At 41.1% G+C, this 25,844-nt stretch overlaps 2 protein-coding genes across 2 annotated transcripts in view; both read left to right on the forward strand.

Annotated features, from left to right (window-relative positions):
* The window catches only part of LOC126335559 (UDP-glucosyltransferase 2-like), a 470,415-nt gene that overhangs the window by 188,277 nt on the left and 256,294 nt on the right, over window positions 1-25,844 (forward strand). The window lies entirely within an intron of this gene.
* Window positions 25,690-25,844, forward strand: part of LOC126335560 (UDP-glucosyltransferase 2-like) — a 121,911-nt gene continuing 121,756 nt past the window's right edge. Inside the window, exon 1 of the mRNA XM_049998980.1 lies at window positions 25,690-25,807. Within this exon, the coding sequence (XP_049854937.1) occupies window positions 25,747-25,807 (61 nt within the window). The 5' untranslated portion in view covers window positions 25,690-25,746. The remainder of the gene's footprint in view (window positions 25,808-25,844) is intronic.

The following is a 25,844-nucleotide window of genomic DNA, read 5'->3' on the forward strand; positions in this document are numbered from 1 at the left end:
TCCTGGGGAACACCTGATATCACTTCAGTTTTACTCGATGATTTTCCGTCTATTACTGGGAACTGCGACCTTCCTGACAGGAAATCACGAATCCAGTCGCACAACTGAGACGATACCCCAAAGGCCCGCAGCTTGATTAGAAGTCGCTTGTGAGTAACGGTGTCAAAAGCTTTCCGGAAATCTAGAAATACGGAATCAATTTGAGATCCCCTGTCGATAGCAGCCATTACTTCGTGCGAATAAAGAGCTAGCTGCGTTGCACAAGAGCGATGTTTTCTGAAGCAATGCTGATTACGTATCAATAGATCGTTCCCTTCGAGGTGATTCATAATGTTTGAATACAGTATATGCTCCAAGACCCTACTGCAAACCGACGTCAATGATATAGGTCTGTAGTTAGATGGATTACTCCTACTACCCTTCTTAAACACTGGTGTGACCTGCGCAATTTTCCAATCTGTAGGTACAGATCTATTGGTGAGCGATCGGTTGTATATGAGTGCTAAGTAGGGAGCTATAGTATCAGCGTAATCTGAGAGGAACCTAGTCGGTATACAATCTGGACCTGAAGACTTGCCCGTATCAAGCGATTTGAGTTGCTTTGCAACCCCTAAGGTGTCTACTTCTAAGAAACTCATGCTAGCAGATGTTCGTGTTTCAAATTCTGGAATATTCCATTCGTCTTCCCTGGTGAAGGAATTTCGGAAAACTGCGTTCAATAACTCAGCTTTAGCGGCACAGTCGTCGGTAACAGTACCATCGGCACTGCGCAGCGAAGGTATCGACTGCGTCTTGCCGCTTGTGTACTTTAAATACGACCAGAATTTCTTCGGATACAGTAAAGTTGCTCAGCACGTACCGATAGTCACGTTTATCGGCATAGTTTAGTTTTCCACGGTCTTTAGTATGGACAGGGAGTGTCGTGTGCGAATGCGACCCGAGTTGGTGACACTTCACTCTCAGCTTCGCACTGTGACGACTTCGATTACACAGCTTGAGGCTGCAGTGGATGGGTACCACTGTTATGGGCCGGCTGTGAGGGTCCAACTGACGTCCAGCTCGGCCGAGGCCTCCGATCGGTTCTCACCGATGGACAGTCAGTTACTGCTTGCACTGAGGTTGACCCCTCACCTATGGTCGAGTGGGAGGTCGCCCTAGGGCGCAGTAGGTGGCGAGAGACTTCCCAGGCAGCTGTACGTTAGGTCTCCCCGGTTTGTCTGACAAACAGGATCTAGGTTTTGTATGTCACTGACACTGTCGATAAGCCAGAAGCTGCCGCCTGTCCTGTTTCAGAGGAAACCACTCAACCTGCAAGATCCGGAAAATAGCAGAGGGTGTAATTATTGATAGTTGGGAGATCCAACGTTAGGCCTGTTATGGGGCCCCTTAGGGACATGGCTGCCAAGAAGGGAAAGAAAACCAATGTGCACTCCCGTGTGCAAACTGGATGGAGTCATTCCAGATGAGAAACGAGTCCTCTCGGATCCCATGAAGAGCACAGTGTGTAGCCAACTGCAGGTGGTTGCTCACGTCGGTACCAATGATGTGTGTCACTTTGGATTAGAAGAGATTCTCTCTGATTTCGAGCGGCTAACAGAAGTGGTAAAGGCTGCCAGTCTTGCTTGCAAGATGAAAGCAAAGCTGACCATTTTCAGTATAGTCGACAGGCGTGATTGCTGACCTCTGGTAAAGAGCCTGTAACGCCGGTAATGCATATTATTACCATCTATTGTACTATAAAATTTTTCCTTACTTTGTTACCTGAATATATGACATTTCTGTGCCTTTATATATTGTAATTGTTTTACTATATATGTCGATGTATAATTGATTTGTTTTGTAAATATTATTTGTATTTTACGCTGGGTCTTACCTAGGGAAAACTATGCTGTCGCACGAATACATCGATAGGTCGTGTGGAGAACTAAAGTGTTTAGGATCTGTGGTAGTGTTATCTCTGCCGCGTGGATCTCGGGCAGACCAGAGGGAGTCTGGCTGGAGGAGGGCAGTGGAGCAGGTGTGTTGTGTGACGCTCCCGCGAGTTGCCGCGCTTTCGGGGTTTGGCAGCATGTAATTGCGCCCGACTTGCTATGTTAGTTCCTGACATGGTGGCGCGGACGGAAGGCGTTAGCTGGCGCACATCAACAGCCCGTTTCGGCTGGAGACCGTGTCGAGAAGAAGGTGCACCAGCATCTAATTTCTGCAACAGCGACGGCCGTCAATGAGTGACTGTCGCCACCTCCTCGATCGACGACTTCAAACCTTCAATCAACCAACAAGGAAGACTAAAAGCACGTAAAGTTTTAGAACCGTATGGCAGACCTCAGCTTTTTAAACTGGTCAATTTGTGTCACCAAATTACAGCAACGTAGCATGAACATTTGTTGCTCATTGTCCCAATTGCATTACCAAGCAGGGTCCCTTCCTTTTCCGGAATGAACCCGAGTGTCGTTGAAATTCAAACGCCATCATCAAAGTAATATCATTCCATTTCACTGCTCTAATTTCAAAGTTCAGTTAAAGTATTCATAGCTGGCCACAATACTTAGATTACAGAAGCACAAATTAAGAGTGCGACTTTTGTTACCATATTTTAGCTTACCTGTGACTCCATCTCAGCTTGGTACGTACTAAATTTTACTATTGTTAATTGATCAGAATCCTTTAATTCAAGTTCAAAGTTAAACCTCTTATTTCTAAATTGCGTAGATTCAAGTAGCTTTTGAAATAATTGTTCAGGTAGCTCAAGACTAACCTTATTTTACTGAATTTCGTAGTGCTTCAGAAACAAAGGTCACTATTAATTTCAGTCACTAAATTAACTTTCAATTTCGGGTTTTATTAATTCTTTTGCTAAATTAAGTAAGAGTGTAGTGAAATTTATTACTTCTGACAAACATTCAGTATTCACACAACACGTGTCAACCTTCAGTTGCTACGCTTTTAATGCTAATTATATGTGCAATAACCTTTCTTTTTCAGTTACTATAGTAATTGTCCATAGGACTGGCGACCGTAATTTCCCCCAAATCTCAAATATCTAATTACCGCTAGTTAATTGTTAACGTAACGACCGCACATTTACTTTCTTTATTAACTTTACCCTTTTTCAAAATTAATTTCCACCAGTTTCATTTGCATTTTTCCTTTCACTTAGATGTAACCCTTTCCTACCTCTTTACCGACAGATTAACTTCGGTGACGATTGCTTTCCCTAATTTCCATTAGGTACACGCGGTTTAATTTTTCACTGTCATTAAGGTTGTTAAGTGACGGGGAGGTTACAAGCCGAGTGGACGATCTGAGTCAGAGGCTCAGACGGTTCTGTGACCGTGTACGCTGCTAGCCTTGCAGATTTCTAGACATGCGCCAAAGGGTGTTTGGGTTTCGGGTTCCGGTGAATAGGTCAGTTTTCCGCTATACGCAGGAGGCGGCTACCCAGGTAGTAGGGGCTGTGTGGCGTGGACTGGGCGGTTTTTTAGGTTAGAGGGTCTCGGGAAAACACGAGAAGGGCTTCAGCCACAAAGGGTGCGGGCCGAACACAGGAAGAACATAGATTCAGGAACCATCGGTATAACAGTTGTAATTGTCATAGCTGTGTTGGGAAAGTACCAGAGCTCCAAGCGCTAATGCTCAAATCGTTATAGGCACTGAAAGCTGGCTAAAGCTGGAGATAAGCTCAGCCGAAATTTTTGCGAAGAACCTAACGGTGTTCCGAAAGGATAGCCTAAACACAGTTGGCGGTGGCGCGTTTGTTACTGCTAGAAGTGTTTATCTTGTCGCGAAATTGAAGTAGATACTTCCTGTGAGTTAGAATGGGCAGAGGTCATTGTAGGCAACGGGAATAAAGTAATAATTGGATCCTTTTTCCGACCTCCCAGTTCAGATTATATAGTTGCTGAAAGGTTCAAAGAAAACTTGAGTTTGATTTCCATCACTTACAGCTGGTGGCGACTTAAATTTACCCTCGATATGTTGGCAAAAATACATGTTTAATTCCGGAAGTACGCGTGAAACATCGCCGAAATTGTGCTAACGCATTTTCCGAAAATTACTTCGAGCAGTTAGTTCATAAGCTGAAGCGAATAGTAAACGGTTTTGAAAACACACATGTCCTCTTAGCAACAAAAAAATGCTGAACTAACAACAACCATCAAAACGGATACAGGGTTTCGTGAATACAGGGTTGTGGTAGCGAGATTGAATATTGTAACCCACAAATCCTCCAAAAATAAACGAAAAATATACCTATTCAAGAAAGCAGATAAAAATTCACTTGACGCCTTCGTGAGAGACAATCTCCACTACTTCCAAATTAACAATGTAAGAGCAGACCAGATGAGGCTTGAATTCAAAGAAATAGTATCGGAAGCAATTGAAAGATTTATACCAAATAAACTGACAAACGACGGAGCTGATCCTCCTTGGTATACGAAACGGATCAGAACACTGTTTGCAAGAACTACGGAAAAACATGCGAAAATTGAACAGACGCAAACTCTCCAAGATTGGCTATCTTTTTCAGAAGCTCGAAATTTAGCGCGGACTTCAATGTGAGATGCTTCCACAACGAAACTTTGTCTCGAAACCTCTCAGAAAATCCAAAGATATTCTGATAGTATGTGAAGTATGTTAGCGGCAAGAAACAATAAATGCCTTCTCTGCGCGATAACAATGGAGATACTATCGCCGACTGGGGTGGACGAGCGTTTCTAGGCGCTACAGTCTGGAATCGCGCGACCGCTGCGGTCGCAAGTTCGAATCCTGCCTCGGGCATGGATGTGTGTGATGTCCTTAGGTTAGTTTGGTTTAAGTAGTTCTAAGTTCTAGGGGACTGATGACCTCAGCAGTTAAATCCCATAGTGCTCAGAGCCATTTGAACCATTTTTTTGAGATACTATCGAAGACAGTACTGCCAAAGCACAGTTACTAAACACAGCCTTCCGAAATGGCTTCACAAAAGAAGATGAAGTAAATATTCCAGAATTCGAATCAAGAACAGCTGCCAACATGAGCAGCGTAGAAGTATATATCCTCAGAGTAGTGAAGCACCTTTGGTCATCAGTCTACTGACTGGTTTGATGGGGCCCGCCACGAATTCCTATCCTGGGCTAACATCTTCATCTCAGAGTAGCACTTCCAACCTACGTCCTCTATTATTTGCTTGACGTATTCCAATCTCTGTTTTCCTCTTCAGTTTTTGCCCTCTACAGCTCCCTCTAGTACCATGGAAGTCATTCCCTCATGTCTTAGCAGATGTCCTATCATCCTGTCCCTTCTCCTTATCAGTGTTTTCCACATACTCCCTTCCTCTCCGATTCTGCGTAGAACCTCCTCATTCCTTTCCTTATCGGTCCACCTAATTTCCAACATTCGTTTATAGCACCACATCTCAGATGCTTCGATTCTCTTCTGTTCCGGTTTTCCCACAGTCCATGTTTCACTACCATACAATGCTGTACTCCAGACGTACATCCTCAGAAACTTCTTCCTCAAATTAAGGCCGGTATTTGATATCAGTAGACTTCTCTTGGCCAGAAATGCCTTTTTTGCCATAGCGAGTCTGCTTTTGATGTTTTCCTTGCTCCGTCCGTCATTGGTTATTTTACTGCCTAGGTAGCAGAATTCCTTAACTTCATTGACTTCGTGACCATCAATCCTGATGTTAAGTTTCTCACTGTTCTCATTTCTACTACTTCTCATTACCTTCGTCTTTCTCCGATTTACTCTCAAACCATACTGTATACTCATTAGACTGTTCATTCCGTTCAGCACATAATTTAATTCTTCTTCACTTTCACTCAGGATAGCAATGTCATCAGCGAATCGTATCATTGATATCCTTTCACCTTGTATTTTAATTCCACTCCTGAACCTTTCTTTTATTTCCATCATTGCTTCCTCGATGTACAGATTGAAGAGTAGGGGCGAAAGGCTACAGCCTTTTTAATACGAGCACTTCGTTCTTGATCGTCCACTCTTATTATTCCCTCTTGGTTGTTGTACATATTGTATATGACCCGTCTCTCCCTATAACTTACCCCTACTTTTTTTAGAATCTTGAAGAGCTTGCACCATTTTATATTGTCGAACGCTTCTTCCAGATCGGCAAATCCTATGAACGTGTCTTGATTTTTCTTTAGCCTAGCTTCCATTATTAGCCGTAACGTCAGAATTGCCTCTCTCGTGCCTTTACTTTTCCTAAAGCCAAACTGATCGTCACCTAGCTCATTCTCAATTTTCTTTTCCATTCTTCTGTATATTATTCTTGTAAGCAGCTTCGATGCATGAGGTGTTAAGCTGATTGTGCGATAATTCTCGCTTTTGTCAGCTCTTGCCGTCTTTGGAATTGTATGGATGTGATTTTCCGTAAGTCAGATGGTAAGTCGCCAGACTCATATATTCTACACACCAACGTGAAAAGTCGTTTTGTTTCCACTTCCCCTAATGGGGAATGTTATTTCTGATGGAATGTTATCTATCCCTTCTGCCTTATTTCACCGTAAGTCCTCCAAAGCTCTTTTAAATTCCGATTCTAATACTGGATCCCCTATCTCTTCTAAATCAACTCGTGTTTCTTCTTCTATCACATCAGACAAATCTTCACCCTCATAGAGGCTTTCAATGTATTCTTTCCACCTATCTGCTCTCTCCTCTGCATTTAAGAGTGGAATTCCCGTTGCTCTCTTAATGTTACCACCGTTGCTTTTAATGTCACCAAAGGTTGTCTTGACTTTCCTGTATGTTGAGTCTGTCCTTCCGACAATCATATCTTTTTCGATGTCTTTACATTTTTTTCTGGAGCCATTTCGTCTTAGCTTCCCTGCACTTCCTATTTATTTCATTCCTCAGCGACTTGTATTTCTGTTTTGCTGATTTTCCCGGAACATGGAAATGGAGAGACGTCTACAGACGTTAAAGTAACCTCTTGCGTGCCACAGGGGAGTGTTATGCGATCATTGTTTTTGACAATATATATAAATGACCTAGTAGCTTGTGTCGGAAGTTCCATGCGGCTTTTCGCGAATGATGCTGTAGTATACAGAGAAGTTGCAGCATTAGAAAATTGTAGCGAAATACCGGAAGATCTGCAGCGGATAGGCACTTGATGTAGGGAGTGTCAACTGACCCTTAACATAGACAAATGTAATGTATTGCGAATACATAGAAAGAAGGATCCTTTATTGTATGATAATATGATAGCGGATCAAACAATGGTAGCAGTTACTTATGTTAAATATCTGGGAGTATGCGTGCGGAACGATTTGAAAGGAATGGTCATATAAAATTAATTGTTGGTAAGGCGGGTACCAGGTTGAGATTCATTGGGAGAGTCCTTAGAAAATGTAGTCCATCAACAAAGGAGGTGGCTTACAAAACACTCGTTCGACCTATACTTGAGTATTGCTCATCAGTGTGGGATCCGTACCAGATCGGGTTGACGGAGGAGATAGAGAAGATCCAAAGAAGAGCGGCGCGTTTCGTCACAGGGTTATTTAGTAACCGTGATAGCGATAGGTAGATGTTAAGCAAACTCAAGTGGCAGACTCTGCAAGAGAGGCGCTCTGCATCGCGGTGTAGCTCGCTCGCCAGGTTTCTAGAGGGTGCGTTTCTGGTTGAGGTATCGAATATACTGCTTCCCCCTACTTATACCTCCCGTGGAGATCACGAATGTAAAATTAGAGAGATTCGAGCGCGCACTGAGGCTTTCAGACAGTCGTTCTTCCCGCGAACCATACGCTACTGGAACCGGAAAGGGAGGTAATGACAGTGGCACGTAAAGTGCCCTCCGCCACACACCGTTGGGTGGATTGCGGAGTATGGATATAGATGTAGATGTAGATTTTTGTACTTCCTCCTTTGATCAATCAACTGAAGTATTTCTTCTGTTACCCATGGTTTCTTCGCAGCTACGTTCTTTGTACCTATGTTTTCCTTCCCAACTTCTGTGATGGCCCTTTTTAGAGATGTCCGTTCCTCTTCAACTGTACTCCTACTGCGCTATTCCTTATTACTGTATCTGTAGAGTTAGAGAACTTCAAACGTATCTCGTCATTCCTTAGAACTTCAGTATCCCACTTCTTTGCGTATTAATTCTTTCTGACTAATGTCTTGAACTTCAGCCTACTCTTCATCACTACTATATTGTGATTTGAGTCTATATCTGCTCCTGGGTACGCCTTAAAATCCAGTATCTGATTTCAGAATCTCTGTCTGACCATGATGTAATCTAATTGAAATCTTCTCGTATCTCCCGGCCTTTTCCAAGTATATCTCCTCCTCTTGTGATTCTTGAACAGGGTATTCGCTATTACTAGCTGAAACGTGTTACAGAACTCAATTAGTCTTTCTCCTCTTTTATTCCTTGTCCCAAGCCCATATTCTCTTGTAACCTTTTCTTCTACTCCTTCCCCTACAACTGCATTCCAGTCGCCCATGACTATTAGATTTTCGTCCCCCTTTACATACTGCATTACCCTTTCAATATCCTCATACACTTTCTCTATCTGTTCATTTTCAGCTTGCGACGTCGCCATGTATACCTGAACTATCGTTGTCGGTGTTGGTCTGCTGTCGATTCTGATTAGAACAATCCGGTCACAGTAACACACCCTCTGCCCTACCTTCCTATTCATAACGAATCCTACACCTGTTATACCATTTTCTGCTGCTGTTGATATTACCCGATACTCATTGACCAGACTATTCCGGAATCTTTTGCCAATGGAGAGATCATCATGACACTTCAGCTACAGGCCACATGTCCTGTGCATACACGTTACACACCTTAAATAACTTAATAAAAGCAAGTCTTCTGGTCCAGACTGTATACCAATTACGTTCCTTTAAGAGTGTGCTGATGCAATAGCTCCATTCTGGACAATCATATGCAATCGTTCGCTCGAAGGAAGATCCGTACCCAAAGACTGGATAGCTGCATAGGTCACACCAATATTCAAGAAAGGTAGTAGGAGTAATCCACTTAATTACATCATATCACTTACGTCGATATTCAGCAGGATTATGGAAATATATTGTGTTCGAACTTTATGAATTACCTCGTAGAAAACGGTCTATTGACACACACTCAAGACGGGTTTAGAACACATCGTTCTTGTGAAATACAACTAGCTCTTTGTCAGCATGAAGAGTTGAGTTTACTGACAAGGGATTTCAGATCGATTCTGCATTTCTGGATTTCCAGAAGGCTTTTGACACTGTGGGTTACAATGAAATTGCGTGCTTATGGAATATCGTCTCAGTTATGTGACTGGATTTGTGACTTCCTGTCAGATAGGTCACAGTAGTAATTGAGGGAAAGTCATAGAGTAAAGCAGAAGTGATTTCTGGCGTTCCCCAAGGTAGTGTTATAGGCCCTTTGCTGTCCATTATCTGTATAGACGATTCGGGAGACAACCTGAGCAGCCGTCTTAGGTTGTTTGTCGATGACGCAGTCGTTTATCGACTAATAAAGATCAAAACAAATTGCAAAACGATTTAGAAAAGATATCTGAATGGTGCGAAAATTGGAAATTGACCCTAAATAACGTGAAGTGTGAGATCATACACAAGAGTGCTAAAAGGAATCCGTTAAACTTCGGTTGGACGATAAGAAGGAATGTGTAGAAAATGTTGAGGGGAAGACAAACCAAGGACTGCGTTTTATTGGCAGGACACTTAGAAAATGTAACAGATCTACTAAGGAGACTGTCTACACTACGCTTGTCCGTCCTCTTGTAGAATTCTGCTGCGCGGTGAGGAATCCTTACCAGTTAGGACTGACGGAGTACATCGAAAAAGTTCATAGAAGGGTTGCACGTTTTGTATTATCGCGAAATATGGGAGAGAGTGTCACGGAAAAGATACTGGATTTGGGCTGGACATCATTAAAAGGAAGGCGTTTTTCGTTGCGACGAAATCTTCTCACGAAATTCCAATCACAAACTTTCTCCTCCGAATGGGAAAATATTTTTTTGACACCGACCTACATAGGGAGAAACTAAGACCACGATAAAATAAGCGAAATCAGAGCTCGTACGGAAATATATAGGTGTCTGTTCTTTCCGAGCGCTATACGCGAATGTAATAATAGAGAATTATAAAGGTGGTTCGTTCGACGAACCCTTTACCAGGCACTTAAATGTAATGTGCATAGTATCCATGTAGATGTACTGGTACAATTTTAGAGTGCTCAACAAAGGTTGGCAGGTGGCACAGATGTTATTGCCGAAAGTGGTTGGGGGTGGAGTGGGGAACTTGCAATACGAGGCCGCGTCGCTGGGGTCACGGATTTACTTCAGACTTTGTAAGCCGTTGGTGGGACATTAAATGAACATATGTGCAAGTAGTAAAGAGCGCTACTCTGGCAATTCCGAGAAAATCACAAGAGAAGCTTTACTCGTCCATTATGTACCGCATATATGTGCAAAGGAGCCATTTGCAGAAAGTCGTTGTGGTACAGCGGTTAGCGTTCACGCATCGCAAAGGAGTTGTGTAGGACGCTGTAGTTAAAATCGTTCGAACAATTAAATTTTTTAATCAACATCTTTCGTCACCAGTCACATTATTTTATTCATATGATGTTTGAGAGGTAGTATAATGAAAAAAACAAGTGCATTTTCATGAAGCTGTGGTGAATTTCTTATGTTATTTGACTATTTACTATTGTAATAAAATTTTCAAGGACGAGGGGCAGGCTTGGAAATACCAAGTCAAATCTCGATAAACAGTGATCCGAATGACATTATTCACAATCAGTAAAATAGTAAGCCAAAATTTGCAAGGACACAAGAGTAATGTAGAATTACTCGTCGGATGCGTTCTAAAAAACATAAGTTGCAGAAATGGAAAACATAAATTGAAACTTCATGCAAATACAAAATTATTTTCTCTCTCAAACGTCATATAAATTACATACGATGATCAGTGATGGAAATTGCTGACTGCACAAGTACGTGATGGTGGGATTCGAATCGCCGCCTTTTGCACGACGCGCTGGCATCGCATGAATGCTAATCGCTTGACCATAATGACCTGTTACGTGCGGCACTTCCCCACAGCTACATCATTGACAAAACAGGACCATAAAACTTCTCTTGACATTTTCTTGAAATTGCCTGAGTAGTGCAAATTACAACTAGCACATTACGTTGTTTCAGTTGACTACTAAAGGCGAACAAAGAATGAATTAAATCTGTGACCCAGACGTCGCGGCCTTCTCTTGTTAGAAGGACCCTTAGCCGTTTCACTCACTCATGAATCAGTGCCTTACCCTCAGCGATCGCGCAGCAGGAGGTACGAAACAGGAATGCTGAAATAACATGAGTACCGTTTGCTGTTTTGTATCGTGTCCAGATTTCTTCGAACAGTTTTGAACGGTCCTTAGTGGTTCCATCCTGCACACCACAGCAATTCACTACACTTTAATTTGATACGACGATGTCCAATCCGACTGCTGTCTCACGATGTACTTGGAGAAGGGTAGAGTCGTCTGGGGGGGGGGGAGTCGGCATTGTTTCAGGTTATCAAGAACGTCATTCTGGTACTCATCACACTGCGAATTGTCGGTTTCGACTGAGAAATGTGTGGGAATCAACGCCCCAAGGTAAGAGGTGAATGACAAACTTCACGGCACCCCCTGAGGCCTCAAAAGGGGGTATGACGTCCTTTTCATCATTTGTCACTTCCACGTTGGCGTCAGCCAAAATTGTGATGGAATGTGGTGCCAATGTGGCATCATTAGCCCACCTCACGTTGCACGTGAATTTCAGGGCTCGGTCCTTTTATCCGCATGTATTGACACTTGCTGTTTGAAGCGTCACAGAGCTCGTGGATGACGTCCCATTTCAGCGGAAGTTTGTAGGCACCAAGGTTGAAGGTGCCAATTTCAAACTTGTAGCTCTCAGTGAGGCATAAATACAGCGCGATCCGTTGTTTAGTGTATTTCACCATTAGTAGCAAATCCAAGTTTCCGAGTATGCTCTCGGTGGGGTTAGTTTCGAAACTCACACTTAACGTGTGATATTTGCAACTAGGTATTTGAAGCATACGAACACAAACCATTAAAAAGCTGAATCCTGATGCTGTGTTTTTCCGAGACGCGTTGAAATATAAGGCACACAGTGCGAACACTGCTTTTTATACAACAGAAATTTACATTGCATCAGAATTTATCCGACTAAAGAATCAACGTATTGCACTTCCTTCATTAGACGATTTCTTGCACTACTGGCCATTAATATTGCTACACCACGAAGATGACGTGCTACAGATGTGAAATTTAACCGACAGGAAGAACATGTTGTGATATGCAAAGGATTAGCTTTTCATACCATTCACATAAGGTTGGCGCCGGTGGTGACACCTACAACGTGCTGACATGAAGAAAGTTTCCAACCGATTTCTCATACACAAACAGCAGTTGACCGGCGTTGCCTGGTGAAACGTTGTTGTGATGCCTCATATAAGGAGGAGAAATGCGTACCATCACGTTTCCGACTTGGATAACGGTCGAGTTGCTGCCTATCGCGATTGTGGTTAATCGTATCGCGACATTGCTGCTCGCGTTGGTCGAGATCCAATGAATGTTAGCGGAATATGGAATCGATGGGTTCAGGAGGGTAATACGGAACTCCGTGATGGATGCCAACGGCCTCGTATCACTAGCAGTCGAGATGACTGGTATCTTACCCGGATGGATGTAACGGACCGTGCAGCCACGTCTCGATCCCTGCGTCAACAGATGGGGACGTTTGCAGGACAACAATCACCTGCACGAACAGTTCGACGACGTTTGCAGCGGCATGGACTATCTGCTGGGCGACCATGGCTGCGGTTACCCTTGACGCTGCATCACAGACAGGAGCGCCTGTGATGGTGTACTCAACGACGAACCTGGGTGCACGAATGGCAAAACTTCATTTTTTCGGATGAATCCAGGTTATGTTTACAGCATCATGGTGGTCGCATCCGTGTTTGGCGACATCGCGGTGAACGCACATTGGAAGCGCGTATTCGTCATCGCCATACTGGCGTATCACCCGGCTTGATGGTATGGGGTGCCACTGGTTACACGTCTCGGTCACCTCTTGTTCGCATTGACGGTACTTTGAACAGTGGACGTTACATTTCAGATGTGTTACGACTCGTGGCTCTACCCTTCATTCGATCCCTCTGAAACCCTACATTTCAGCAGGATAATGCACGACCTCATGTTGCAGGTCCTGTACGGGCCTTTCTGGATACAGAAAATGTTCGACTGCTGCCCTGGCCAGCACATTCTCCAGATCTCTCACCAGCTGATAACGTCTGGTCAATGGTGGCCGAGCAACTGGCAAGACACAATACGCCAGTCACTACTCTTGATGAACTTGTAAGTAGGCAGTTTAGGTTTTTTTATTGGTAACGCCGCCGCCACGTAGCGCTCTGTATGAAAATCACTGGCTGTGCCGTGTGCAGCCTGTGGCTGGTTGGCATTGTTGTAATACTCGCCATTGTAGTGTTGGGCAGCGGCAGCTGGATGCTAACAGCGCGTAGCATTGCGCAGTTGGAGGTGAGCCGCCAGCAGTGGTGGACGTGGGGAGAGAGATGGCGGAGTTTTGAAATTTGTAGGAATTGGTGTCATGAACTGCTATATATATTACGACTATTAAGGTAAATACATTGTTTGTTCTCTATTAAAATCTTTTATTTGCTAACTGTGCCTATCAGTAGTTAGTGACTTCCGTAGTTTGAATCTTTTAGTTAGCTGGCGGTAGTGGCGCTCGCTGTATTGCAGTAGTTCGAGTAACGAAGATTTTTGTGAGGTAAGTGATTTGTGAAACATATAGGTTAACGTTAGTCAGGGCCATTCTTTTGTAGGGATTATTGAAAGTCAGATTGCGTTGCGCTAAAATCTATTGTGTGTCAGTTTAAGCACAGTCTTGTATAATGTTTCAAAGGAGACGTTTCATATAGACCAGTCGTGTATAAATTGTTCAAAGGGGACGTTTCATATGACGACCCTTAGCCGAGGATACCTCACTGGAATCTTCTGATTTTTTCTTGTAGTTTGTGTAATTAATGTATATTTTTTTTATTGCTAGCGCGTAATCATAGAGGGAATTTCCTTTGTAGTTGTAGTCTTTCATTGTTGTACAGTAAAACAGTTGTGGCATGCATGTAGAGTTGCACCAAGTATTTCGCAGCTGCGCTTGCAATTAACTAGATATTATTTTCAGTGCTATGTTAATGTGTTCTCTTATTTTTGCTCTTCAAATTGTGCTTTTTTGTGTTGTCGTGTGAAATATTGTGACAATAATGGCATGTGAAAAACGTAATACTAGGCTACAAAGTAAACTGAGAAATGACAGTGAAGACGAAAGCAGTGTGTTAGCGCCACCATGTAATGAATTAACTAATGTTCAAAGTAGTAATTTGGTAATTGTGCATAGGGAAATGGACCGGGTTGCAAATAATGGTGTAGGCAGTGAAACAATTAGTGAACAGGGAAGCATTATCGATCGATCGGTCGGCAACAGCTCGCGTCAGGAATCCGATGTGACAGGACACAATCTTGCAAATACTGTACATTCAGGTTTTGCGTCCTCACCGTTTTCTCAAATAAGCCGAGACACATTTTCTGCTTGTCAAACTGTGAATGTTGCCGGTGCAAATGCACTGCCGAAAAGCATAGATGATCAGATTCCAGACACTAATACATTATTATTGCAATTAATGCAACAAATGAAACAAAACCAGAGACAAACACAGCAACAGTTAGACACAATGGAACAAAATCTTCAAAAGTTAGACACAATGGAACAAAATCTTCAAAAATTAGAAACCGTCGAACAAAATCAGAGACAAACACAGCAAAAGTTGGACACAATGGAACAAAATCAGAGACAAACACAGCAAAAGCTTCAAAAGTTAGACACAGTGGAACATATGCTTGAACAAACACGTGAAGATTTAACTACTGAATTACATAAAATCGAATGGAAATGTCAAAAAGTCTGTAATGACGTAAAAACACAAATTTGTGAGCATTTCCAACCTATTTTTTCGCGGCATGAAAATGCATTACAGAATCACGAAGCAGCTATAAAAGAACTGCAAACAATTGTTCATGAAAATCATGAGACCTTGCAAGCTAAAATTGACTCAGTTGCATCCACCGATTCGGTTACGCAACTTGCAAGAACTCAGGAAAACTTAAAGGTCACAGTAGATTCGATTTCAACACAAATGGACACTCTGAAACTTGGTTCAGAAAAACACACTGAGGAAATGTGTTCACTATCGGAGAAAGTAGCCGAACTTTCAGATCAGTTCACTAACTTATCTACGAAGGTAGATGATGATCTGAATGACACAAAACCTGTAGCCTTCACTGACACTGAAGTGTATGAACAAATTAGGAAATTCAAACAGAATCAAAATCAAATCAACACACAATACAAAAGAGAAATGCGGGAAGTACAAGATCAGTTGGCTCAAGTAATACAAAAATTACATATTTCAGAGGACACTCGCGCCCCAGTATGGGAAGAGGGACATAGCAATACAGAACAACCACAAAATAATAACACAGGGCATTTCGGAAATCATGAAAGTAATTGGCAAAATACACCGAATTTTGAGATGGAACCGCCGAAACGACGTAACAATGACCGATATGCGACCAGCCGACACGATGATTTTGACTATAAGCTGTTCATTACTACACGTAAATTCAAAACATTTAAGAATTCTGGCAACGACATTCATCCACAAGCGTGGCTCCATCAATTCTCTCATTGTTTTCCTCCCAACTGGTCACTAGAGCACAGATTAGAATTTATGTGTGGCTATTTAGAGAATGAACCAGCTGTAAGAATGCGATCGGTCATTCACGATTGCCACAGTGAAGGAGAATTTTACCATGCCTTCCTCTCAGCATATTGGTCCCAAGCCACACAAGACCGAGTAAAACATAGCATCATAATGATGAAACATTTCGAACAATCTGAATTTTCCAGTCTTGTCAAATATTTTGAAGACATGTTACATAAGAATCAGTATCTTTCAAACCCATACAGCCCCTCAGAACTCATCCGCATTTGCTTAATCAAATTACCTGAACATTTACGACAGATTATTTTAGCAGGACGATGCAAAGACGACATTGAAGCTTTTCAGGGGCTGTTACAAGAACTGGAAATTGACATTGACAATCACGCAACGCGAAAATAGGAACACAACAATTACAGGTCACATCCGTCGCAATTCCGCGATGAAAGATATAATAACTGGACACGACAAGGCTATTCTCACAACGTAAATCGTGACCAAAACAGACACCACCCGTATGACAACCGTTGGCAGAGTAGTAGTTATTACAGGGAAAGATCACCTCTCCCCAGTAGTGACTATCACAGAGACAATCAGAGAAACAAACAATATGGGAACCAAAATAATTATTATCACGGGAGACAGAATAACTTCAGACGCAAGGGTCCACCGCGCAGTGATAATTCAGGGAGAAATTCTCCACCACATGACCGACAAACAATTAATTACAGAAATTACCGACATGACGACAGACGATATGATCGTAACGACAGACCTGAATTGCTTCAGAACTGGCGGGATTCAAACAGAGCAGGGCCCTCTCGGCAAGGTGAATTTGTAGAAGTTAATCCCAATAACGACGCGCGCCAACAAAGAAACAAACAATGACTCGCACCGCAGGCAGCCGCGTGCGCCGGCCGGCTCAGAGAAAAATAACATAAGCTAACCTTGAGCAAAATTCCAGTGTTCCTTACCGACGTAATCACATGATAATTGCTTTTCAGTTGACAGTCTGCGTACTAGGAAGCCCACATTTCACATGTAAAACCGTTTATTGAGAGATAATCTGCTTTTTAACTTTGTCTTTGCCATAAAACATTTCACTTCACATTTCTAGTATGCTTTGTCACACTGAGAAACTGTTAACATGCAACAATGTTTGAAGTTTACTATCCAGTCTAGAACCTACGGAACATATTTAAACAGAAATTACGAATGCATTGTTATAGTGAACAGACGTCACAGTGTTATTGCGTGTGTACATTCTTGCTTGTTAGTTGCACGATTACGTAACGACCATAAGGCTTACATACTTAGAACATTTACCAGTATTGCTAATGAGATTTTAATGCAACATTTTGGTTTACTTGAAAATACATTCTGGATTTAATGTACTTTCTGTGAGATACCAGATGATACAGTGGTTAGTTTATGTGAAAGCTACACGATTATATCACGACGCTACTAATGAGTGATAATTTACAATGTTGCTTTTGCGGTGTATCTGTTTTATATCTGCAGTTTTTCTGAATAATTCTGGAAAGTAAAACATGTTTTACTAGTAACTTTTGTGGTATAGCTACAATGAGACAGCCTTTTCTGTAGCACAACAATACGTTACAGTACAGTACTTACTTCATCACGGCAATAAGCGTAGTAACTACGATATCTATACGCAAAACATTTCACTTTTGTTTATCATGAGGTAAGTACATTGACTTCTGCAGAACTTAGTTTTTGGAGGACGATAACTACGACACTTCCACAGAGATTATCTTACAACAAGACGCACAGTTTAGCGCTACCCTTACACGTATTTGAGTGATTAATTTTGTACTTAAACATTTATTCTTAAAGATATTTGAAGTACAATGATACAAAGGTTTTCCATGATACATTTCATTCCATTGCTGTAATCTGCAACACCTGAGGATATAATTACATTAATACTCAGGGGGGTACACGCTTACTTTGTGTTCTATGTGTTTGGCAAGCACAAGGAGCCCTAGCTAATATGGTATTTGCTTATACAACTTTACATATCGGTACCATATTTCTCTAATTCAGAATTACACAGCTATCTGATCATTTAACTGAGAGAAACAAATATTTATTTTACTACTTCAGTGACAGATGTTTACGTAATTACACGGTTGAATAACTTCACACTTATGAAATTGTATTTTGTCTGTACTTTGTGAACTGTTCATACTTTTTCAGAACCATTGTGATACTATGAGAGCTTTGAATGGTGTATTTGGTATGGGATCACGATTTTTAAAGTACGTTTGAGGCAGATGACACTTTTGACATGAGCAGAGAATTTTATTTTAGGTTTTGAAATTATTGGAGGAAGCTACGGAGATTTTGAGAATTTGACTGAGGTGTTATGATATTATTACGACGACGATGTGAATTATGCTGCTGGGGTATGTTTAAGCTGATGCTATGTGAGTTATTTGGTTATGCTACATATCTGTTACGATGGAATATTGAAAAAGTGTCGACGAATATGTATATGTAATAAGGTAAGGAATAACGAGTAGTGGTTAGGGTCTCTGGTTTGTGAAAAAGGATGTTGGAAACCGAGAATCGTACTTTAAGAGTTATGAAATGAGTGTATATGCGTGAATGTATCACTATGCTGGCGAAAATTATTTGGACACTATTCTATTTAAAGGATTTTTCTTTCCACATATTTGTAACGCAAATTCTTGACCTGTGAATTTTTTTATATGAGACTGCCACTGTAGCGGAAACTGGTGTCGTAAGTATTTCGATAAGACAGTTAAGTGACCACCTGCATGTAATGCGTCGTGGGCACCCAGCTGCGTGACAACCACCTGACAAAAGAAAGCCATTAGTGTGTGCCTGTCAGAGGCACAGGTGGAGAAAAAAAAAGAGATCATTCTCCTCGCTATTGAGATTCCTTTGTAGAAAGCATCGCAAATACTACACGCCCAAACTTGAAAACATATGATTACACTGTGGAGCTCTTAATTTATGATATTTACTAAAATGCCTAATGAAACGACGAGAAACATTTCATGGCTATTGTCTTGCTAGTTGAGAGAAATGCCATGTGGCTTGCTTTATGCATTTATTTACTCATTTTGTTTAATATCTAGTTTCTAACTGCACTGAAGCATTGGTTAAAATAAATTTTATGGATGTACTAATATAAATATTTTATGCCTACAGATCCAGTAAATAATAACTTTATGATGCACTTAAAAAAAAAACGATGTAGCACGAAAAGACATTTCCCTTCACAGAAATTGCATACAGAATTGTCTTTTCAAGTACATGGTAATATTTTTTGAACAATAAGTTTTCGTGGTGCACCATTTTAATTATATAGACATTAAGATGTGAATATACATTTCCCTTATCTGCATTGTTGTCTTTAGCGTAATATTTTTTCTGCTTGAGCTTTGTCATGTTTAGGTATAATTTATAGCATTTGCTGCTGCTATGTGCCAGGCATAGTGCTACTGAATGTCACTTTGTATTACTAGGTTAAGCCAATTTTATTACTGCGCATTGCCTTATATTAGTTGTAATATTGCTTAGAAGAAAGATTAAGAAAAGGCAAACCTACGTTTCTAGCATTTGTAGACTTAGAGAAAGCTTTTGACAATGTTGACTGGAATACTCTTTTTCAAATTCCAAAGGTGGCAGGGGTAAAATACAGGGAGCGAAAGGCTATTTATAATTTGTACAGAAACCAGATGGCAGTAATAAGAGTCGAGGGGCATGAAAGGGAAGCAGTGGTTGGGAAAGGAGTGAGACAGGGTTGTAGCCTCTCCCCAATGTTATTCAATCTGTATATTGAGCAAGCAGTAAAGGAAACAAAAGAAAAATTTGGAGTAGGTATTAAAATTCATGGAGACGAAGTAAAAACTTTGAGGTTCGCCGATGACATTGTAATTCTGTCAGAGACGGCAAAGGACTTGGAAGAGCAGTTGAACGGAATGGACAGTGTCTTGAAAGGAGGATATAAGATGAACATTAACAAAAGCAAAACGAGGATAATGGAATGTAGTCAAATTAAATCGGGTGATGCTGAGGGAATTAGATTAGGAAATGAGACACTTAAAGTAGTAAAGGAGTTTTGCTATTTAGGAAGTAAAATAACTGATGATGGTCGAAGTAGAGAGGATATAAAATGTAGACTGGCAATGGCAAGGAAAGCGTTTCTGAAGAAGAGAAATTTGTTAACATCGAATATAGATTTATGTATCAGGAAGTCGTTTCTGAAAGTATTTGTTTGGAGTGTAGCCATGTATGGAAGTGAAACATGGACGATAACTAGTTTGGACAAGAAGAGAATAGAAGCTTTCGAAATGTGGTGCTACAGAAGAATACTGAAGATAAGATGGATAGATCACGTAACTAATGAGGAGGTATTGAGGAGAAGAGAAGTTTGTGGCACAACTTGACTAGAAGAAGGGATCGGTTGGTAGGACATGTTTTGAGGCATCAAGGGATCACAAATTTAGCATTGGAGGGCAGCGTGGAGGGTAAAAATCGTAGAGGGAGACCGAGAGATGAGTACACTAAGCAGATTCGAAGGATGTAGGTTGCAGTAGGTACTGGGAGATGAAGCAGCTTGCACAGGATAGAGTAGCATGGAGAGCTGCATCAAACCAGTCTCAGGACTGAAGACAACAACAACAACAACATTGCTGCCTTTTTTTGCCAATTTCCATTTTTTAACATTGCTGTTTGTGTAAATTGTTTTGTGCTGCTGCATTGCCTCATCCCTTAGTTAAGCATCTGAGCTCAGTAGATTTAAGTTAGCTTAAGAGGGGGTAGACTATATAAGAAACTAACTATGATGAATTGGAAGAAAAGCATTGAGAAGCTTTAAGAAAATGGTTTGGCCAAAAAAGTAGTGTACAGTGGAGAAAAACTATTTTTGAAAGAGGATGTGAGCAAAATACAGAAAGCATGCTTGGATAGGATATTTTTGGTGGAAACAAATGTTGAGATATGACGAAAGATCTACAGAATGAAGTTTTGGGTTATACTGCAGTCCCAAACGTTACACTGAAAACAAACCCTGTCCTTTCCTTTTGTGTTATCCCACTATGTGTTTGTGTACCCTTGTGTATTTATATTCTTCCTGTCTTTATATGTTCATCTGATAAGACTTATGTTGTAGAATTTTCTAATATTCAGCTACATTTACTATGATGAGGAATACTGTTATCCTCAAATATAATTTGCATTAATAATATGTCGTTTTCTTTGTAAATATGTTTAGAAATTATTTATTCTGGTCTGTTTTAATGTTCATGTGTGAAGTTGATGTTTCAATAATTATTCTGATCTTTTATTTATGTACTTCTGTCATAATTTTTGCAACACCTATGAATTTGTTATTTCGATTCTTTTGTAAAGCCTGTACTACTGCAAATGTTCTCTGTATCGTTATGTTATTTAAAGATGTATTTTGTACCTTTGTTATTGTATTCTCATGTTATAAAATTGTAATTGACACCAGTTCATCAAATTAAGTAACTTGTAAATTACATTTCACTGCACACGTTTCTGTTGGTCATAGTACATTGACAATATGTGAGAAGTAGGGACTGATAGTGTTTGCACATGTGTTAATAACTCAGCAAGGGACTGGTTAACAGCATTGCTGGTTCTAAGGACAATTCCAAAAACTTTGTGAATGGACAAGTGGTGAATTATATACTTGCTATGTTATCCGCAAGACTCATCAATGGTGATTGTGCGCCTGCACAGTCAAACAGATGGCTGCTGGCCATCTCTACAAGGACTACAGTGGGTCTACACCTTTGACGACCCACCGGTACCATTATTTCTACAAGGACTGCAGTGGGTCTGCACCTCTGGTGGCCCACCAATAGTAATCTCTACCAGGACTACAGTGGGTCTGGTCTGTGATGACCTACCTACCGATAGTCTTCAACGTCGACTGCCTCTGCTGTGGCCCATTACCTGTCTGCATGTCAAGAGTCAGCACTGTCTTTCGTTGGAAGGACAACACTACTTCTTCAAGACTGCTTAGAAATCCACTACTTCCAAGTGCAGTTTCTTTTATTGCTGAGACTTTGAAAAAAAAAACCACTGCAATTTTACTATGATGAACGATCAGGACTGTCTTTATGGACTGTGAGGGAATTTTAGCTTCTGACCAACATTGTATCAATAAGTGTGTGCATTTGATATCTTTGTTATAGTAATTATGAAAAATTTTATCAAATCATTATTGGCCACTGCCCAAAACAATTTGTAAAAATTTTTTGTGGGGAGCATGGGGGCAATGTAAGTAGGCAGTTTAGGTTTTTTTATTGGTAACGCCGCCGCCACGTAGCGCTCTGTATGAAAATCACTGGCTGTGCCGTGTGCAGCCTGTGGCTGGTTGGCATTGTTGTAATACTCGCCATTGTAGTGTTGGGCAGCGGCAGCTGGATGCTAACAGCGCGTAGCGTTGCGCAGTTGGAGGTGAGCCGCCAGCAGTGGTGGCCGTGGGGAGAGAGATGGCCGAGTTTTGAAATTTGTAAGAATTGGTGTCATCAACTGATATATATATTATGACTATAAAGGTAAATACATTGTTTGTTCTCTATTAAAATCTTTCACTTGCTAACTATGCCTATCAGTAGTTAGTGCCTTCAGTAGTTTGAATCTTTTATTTAGCTGGCAGTAGTGGCGCTCGCTGTATTGCAGTAGCTTGAGTAACGAAGATTTTTGTGAGGTAAGTGATTTGTGAAACGTATAGGTTAATGTTAGTCAGGGCCATTCTTTCGTAGGGATTTTTGAAAGTCAGATTGTGTTGCGCTAAAAATATTGTGTGTCAGTTTAAGCACAGTCGTGTATAAATTTTTCTAAGGGGACGTTTCAAACTGTGGTATCGTGTTGAAGCTGCATGGGCAGCCTTCCAAGCCCTGTTTTACTCAATGCCCAGGCATATAAAGGCCGTTATTACGGCCAGAGGTGGTTGTTCTGGGTACTGATTTCTCAGGATCTATGTACCTAAATTGAGTGAAAATGTTATCACATGTCAGTTCTAGTATAATATATTTGCCCAATGAATACCCGTTTATCATCTGCATTTCTTCTTGGTGTAGCACTTTCAATGGCCAGTAGTGTTCTTAAGTAAAAGACATTTATACAGAACTTTGACTGAACTTTGTAAGTTGGCTCTGTTGTTTTGTGTTGTGTGATAAGCAGTAGCTTCTGTATAATTATTACTCCAGCCTTTTGAAGATTAAAATGTATATTCATAAACAAAATGTGTGTTTGCCACTTATCACTTCCACCCACATAGAACACTGTGCATCTTTAAATATAGAGTACTCTATCATTCTATGGCTAAACTTGATAAGAAAACCAAGTGTTATGTAGAAGTAAGCTTCCAAGTAAAATCGGTGTACTGAGTGGACCATTTGTGCTCAGAACACAGAAAAATCGGCGAACATTTAAATTGTGAAGTCCTTATGTTTTAGTTAGTATGAAGAACTAGAAGTTTTCCGACAACTTTACTCAACATTAACTGCGTATTCATGTTCTTGTATCAATTTTATTTACGTATTGTAGTGAGATGGGTACTGTAAAACTTTATCATAAGTGACTGAAACAGAAAGAAAAATGTTCAGATGGGTGTGAATTTTTAAGGGACCAATTTGCTTAGGTCATCGGTCCCTAGACTTACACACTACGTAACCTAACTTATGCTAAGAACAACACACACACCCATGCCTGAGGAAGGACTTGAACCTGCGGCGGAAGGGCCGCGTAGTCCGTGACAGGACGCCTCAAACCGCGCGGCCACTCCGATTTTACACATTTGCTATTGATAAATTATAGGAAACTTTCTCACAAGGTTTTGCACACCCATGGAAAAATTAAAGAAGTCTTTTTGGCATATTATATGTCATCCATATGTGGCCCCTACTGATTCTGCAGGTCGATGATCAAGCTCTTCTCACATGCAGCTCACCATGTCTCTATCCATCTGTTCAAAAGGACTGTTGATGCGAGCTTCCAGCTCTGATCGGTTTGTTGGTAGAGGAGGTGTCAATAACGAATCTTTCACATAACCCTACACACAAAAGTCGCATCCACGCAGACGGTACAGGTTGAGGGCCATGGCACGAACTGCTTATCATAAAATCCACCAGCACCAATTCATCAGTATCTCAATTTCCTGTTTAAGAATTCACGAACATCACAATGGTAGTCTCAAGATCATCCAAACGGTCACCTGTGGTATGTTCAGTTCTCTTGCTTCCTCTGTTTGTGGACATCTGTGAGCAGGTGTTCAACTATTTCTTCATTCACCGGAGGCCGACCTGCTGATTTCCAAATGTTGATGTATCGTGAAGCTTTAAAGTGAGCATACCATTGCCAAATGGATTTCGCACTTGGTGGATATTTGCTTAATCTCATTGTGACGTGAACGCAATTTCAAGAATAATGCATACTTTCTCGACGACTGTCACCATTTTGACTAACTGCTCACAGCTGCGATCTTGTGGCAGAAACATGAAGTGCAGCTGCAACAGTACAAAACTTTTTGAGTTTTTCTATGTGAGCATTGAGTTTTGTGGCAGTATGTCAGTTAACATAGCTACTGCGAATTTATGAAATATCTTCAATCATTTATAATAATTGCGTACAGCATGTATAAGAACCAAGAGGAAACAATGAGAATGTATGATCAAGAATGAAGTGTAAGGAATATAAAGGATGTAAGACGCGGATGCGATCTTTCACTTTAACTGTTCAGTGTCTACATCAAAGAAGCAATGACGCAAGTTAAAGAAGGGTACAAGAGTGAGATTAAGGTTAAGGTGAAAGGATATCAATGATATTATTAACCAATGACATTACTACATTCTGCGAAAGTGAAGAACAATTAAAGGATCTGTTTAGTGGAGCGACCAGTCTAAAGAGTAAGAACTGTGAATTAAGCCTAAATCGAAGAAAGACGGAAGCAATGAGTAATATTGGAAATGAGAACAGCGAGAAACATAGCATCAGAGTTGAGTCCACAAACGAGACGAACTTACAGAATTCTGCTGCCCAGGATCCGAAATAATCTATAATGGACAGATGAAGGAGGACTTGGGGAAACAAGGCTAGTGCGAACAAAAAGGGCGTTCCTGGCCAAGAGAAGTCAGCCATTACCAAACACAGGTCTTAATTTGAGGAGAAATTTCTGAGAATATATGTTTGGAGCGTAGTACTGCCTGGTAGTGAACAATGACTGGGAAGTAAGCAGCAGAAGAGAATAGAAACATAGGAGATGTGGTGCTACGGGACAGTGTTGAAAATTAGGTGTACTGATAAGGCAAAGAATGAGGAGATTATCTGCAGAATCGGTGAGGACAGGAACATTTGGAAAACGCTGACATGAAGAAGGGACATGATGACACATTTCTTAAGACATCAGGGATTATCTTCCACGGCACTAGAGGGAGCTGCAGAGTGTACACTAGTAGAGGAAGACAGATATTGAAATACATTTGGCATCTAACTGAAGACGTAGGTTGTAAGTGGTACTACGAGACGAAAGGTTTGGAAAAGGACAGGAACGCTTGGCAGGCTGTATCAGATCCATCATAACACTGATAGTGAATAAAAAAGAATGAAGTTTAAGAACCACTATGACTCCTGGCTAATGTGGCTAGAAATTTAGTGTCTTTCATTTTTATTGCAGCTAAGAATATACCAGTACCATCGACTTACACATTTCGTCATAGCCAGTTGAGGTATCACTGCTTTATCAGAGAAGCGTATTTATTTCAGACTGATGCACAATCTGTTGTATTGCCCACTACGGGAATACAGATAACACTTATCTATAAAAGACGTATCCCGCACGCGCAGTATGTTGCCCTGCCATCGTCAAGGGCTAATCGGTTGCGACAGAGTCTTCAGTGAGGTAGCATGGTTGTCTTCCGTCACAGCATAAGAGCGCTTCGCCGTCAATCTCCAGCCACAATGAACAGTAAATACTAACCATGAGAATGAAACTTCGACCAGGG

The sequence above is a fragment of the Schistocerca gregaria genome, chromosome 2, assembly GCF_023897955.1.
Source record: "Schistocerca gregaria isolate iqSchGreg1 chromosome 2, iqSchGreg1.2, whole genome shotgun sequence".
Lineage (NCBI taxonomy): Eukaryota > Metazoa > Arthropoda > Insecta > Orthoptera > Acrididae > Schistocerca > Schistocerca gregaria.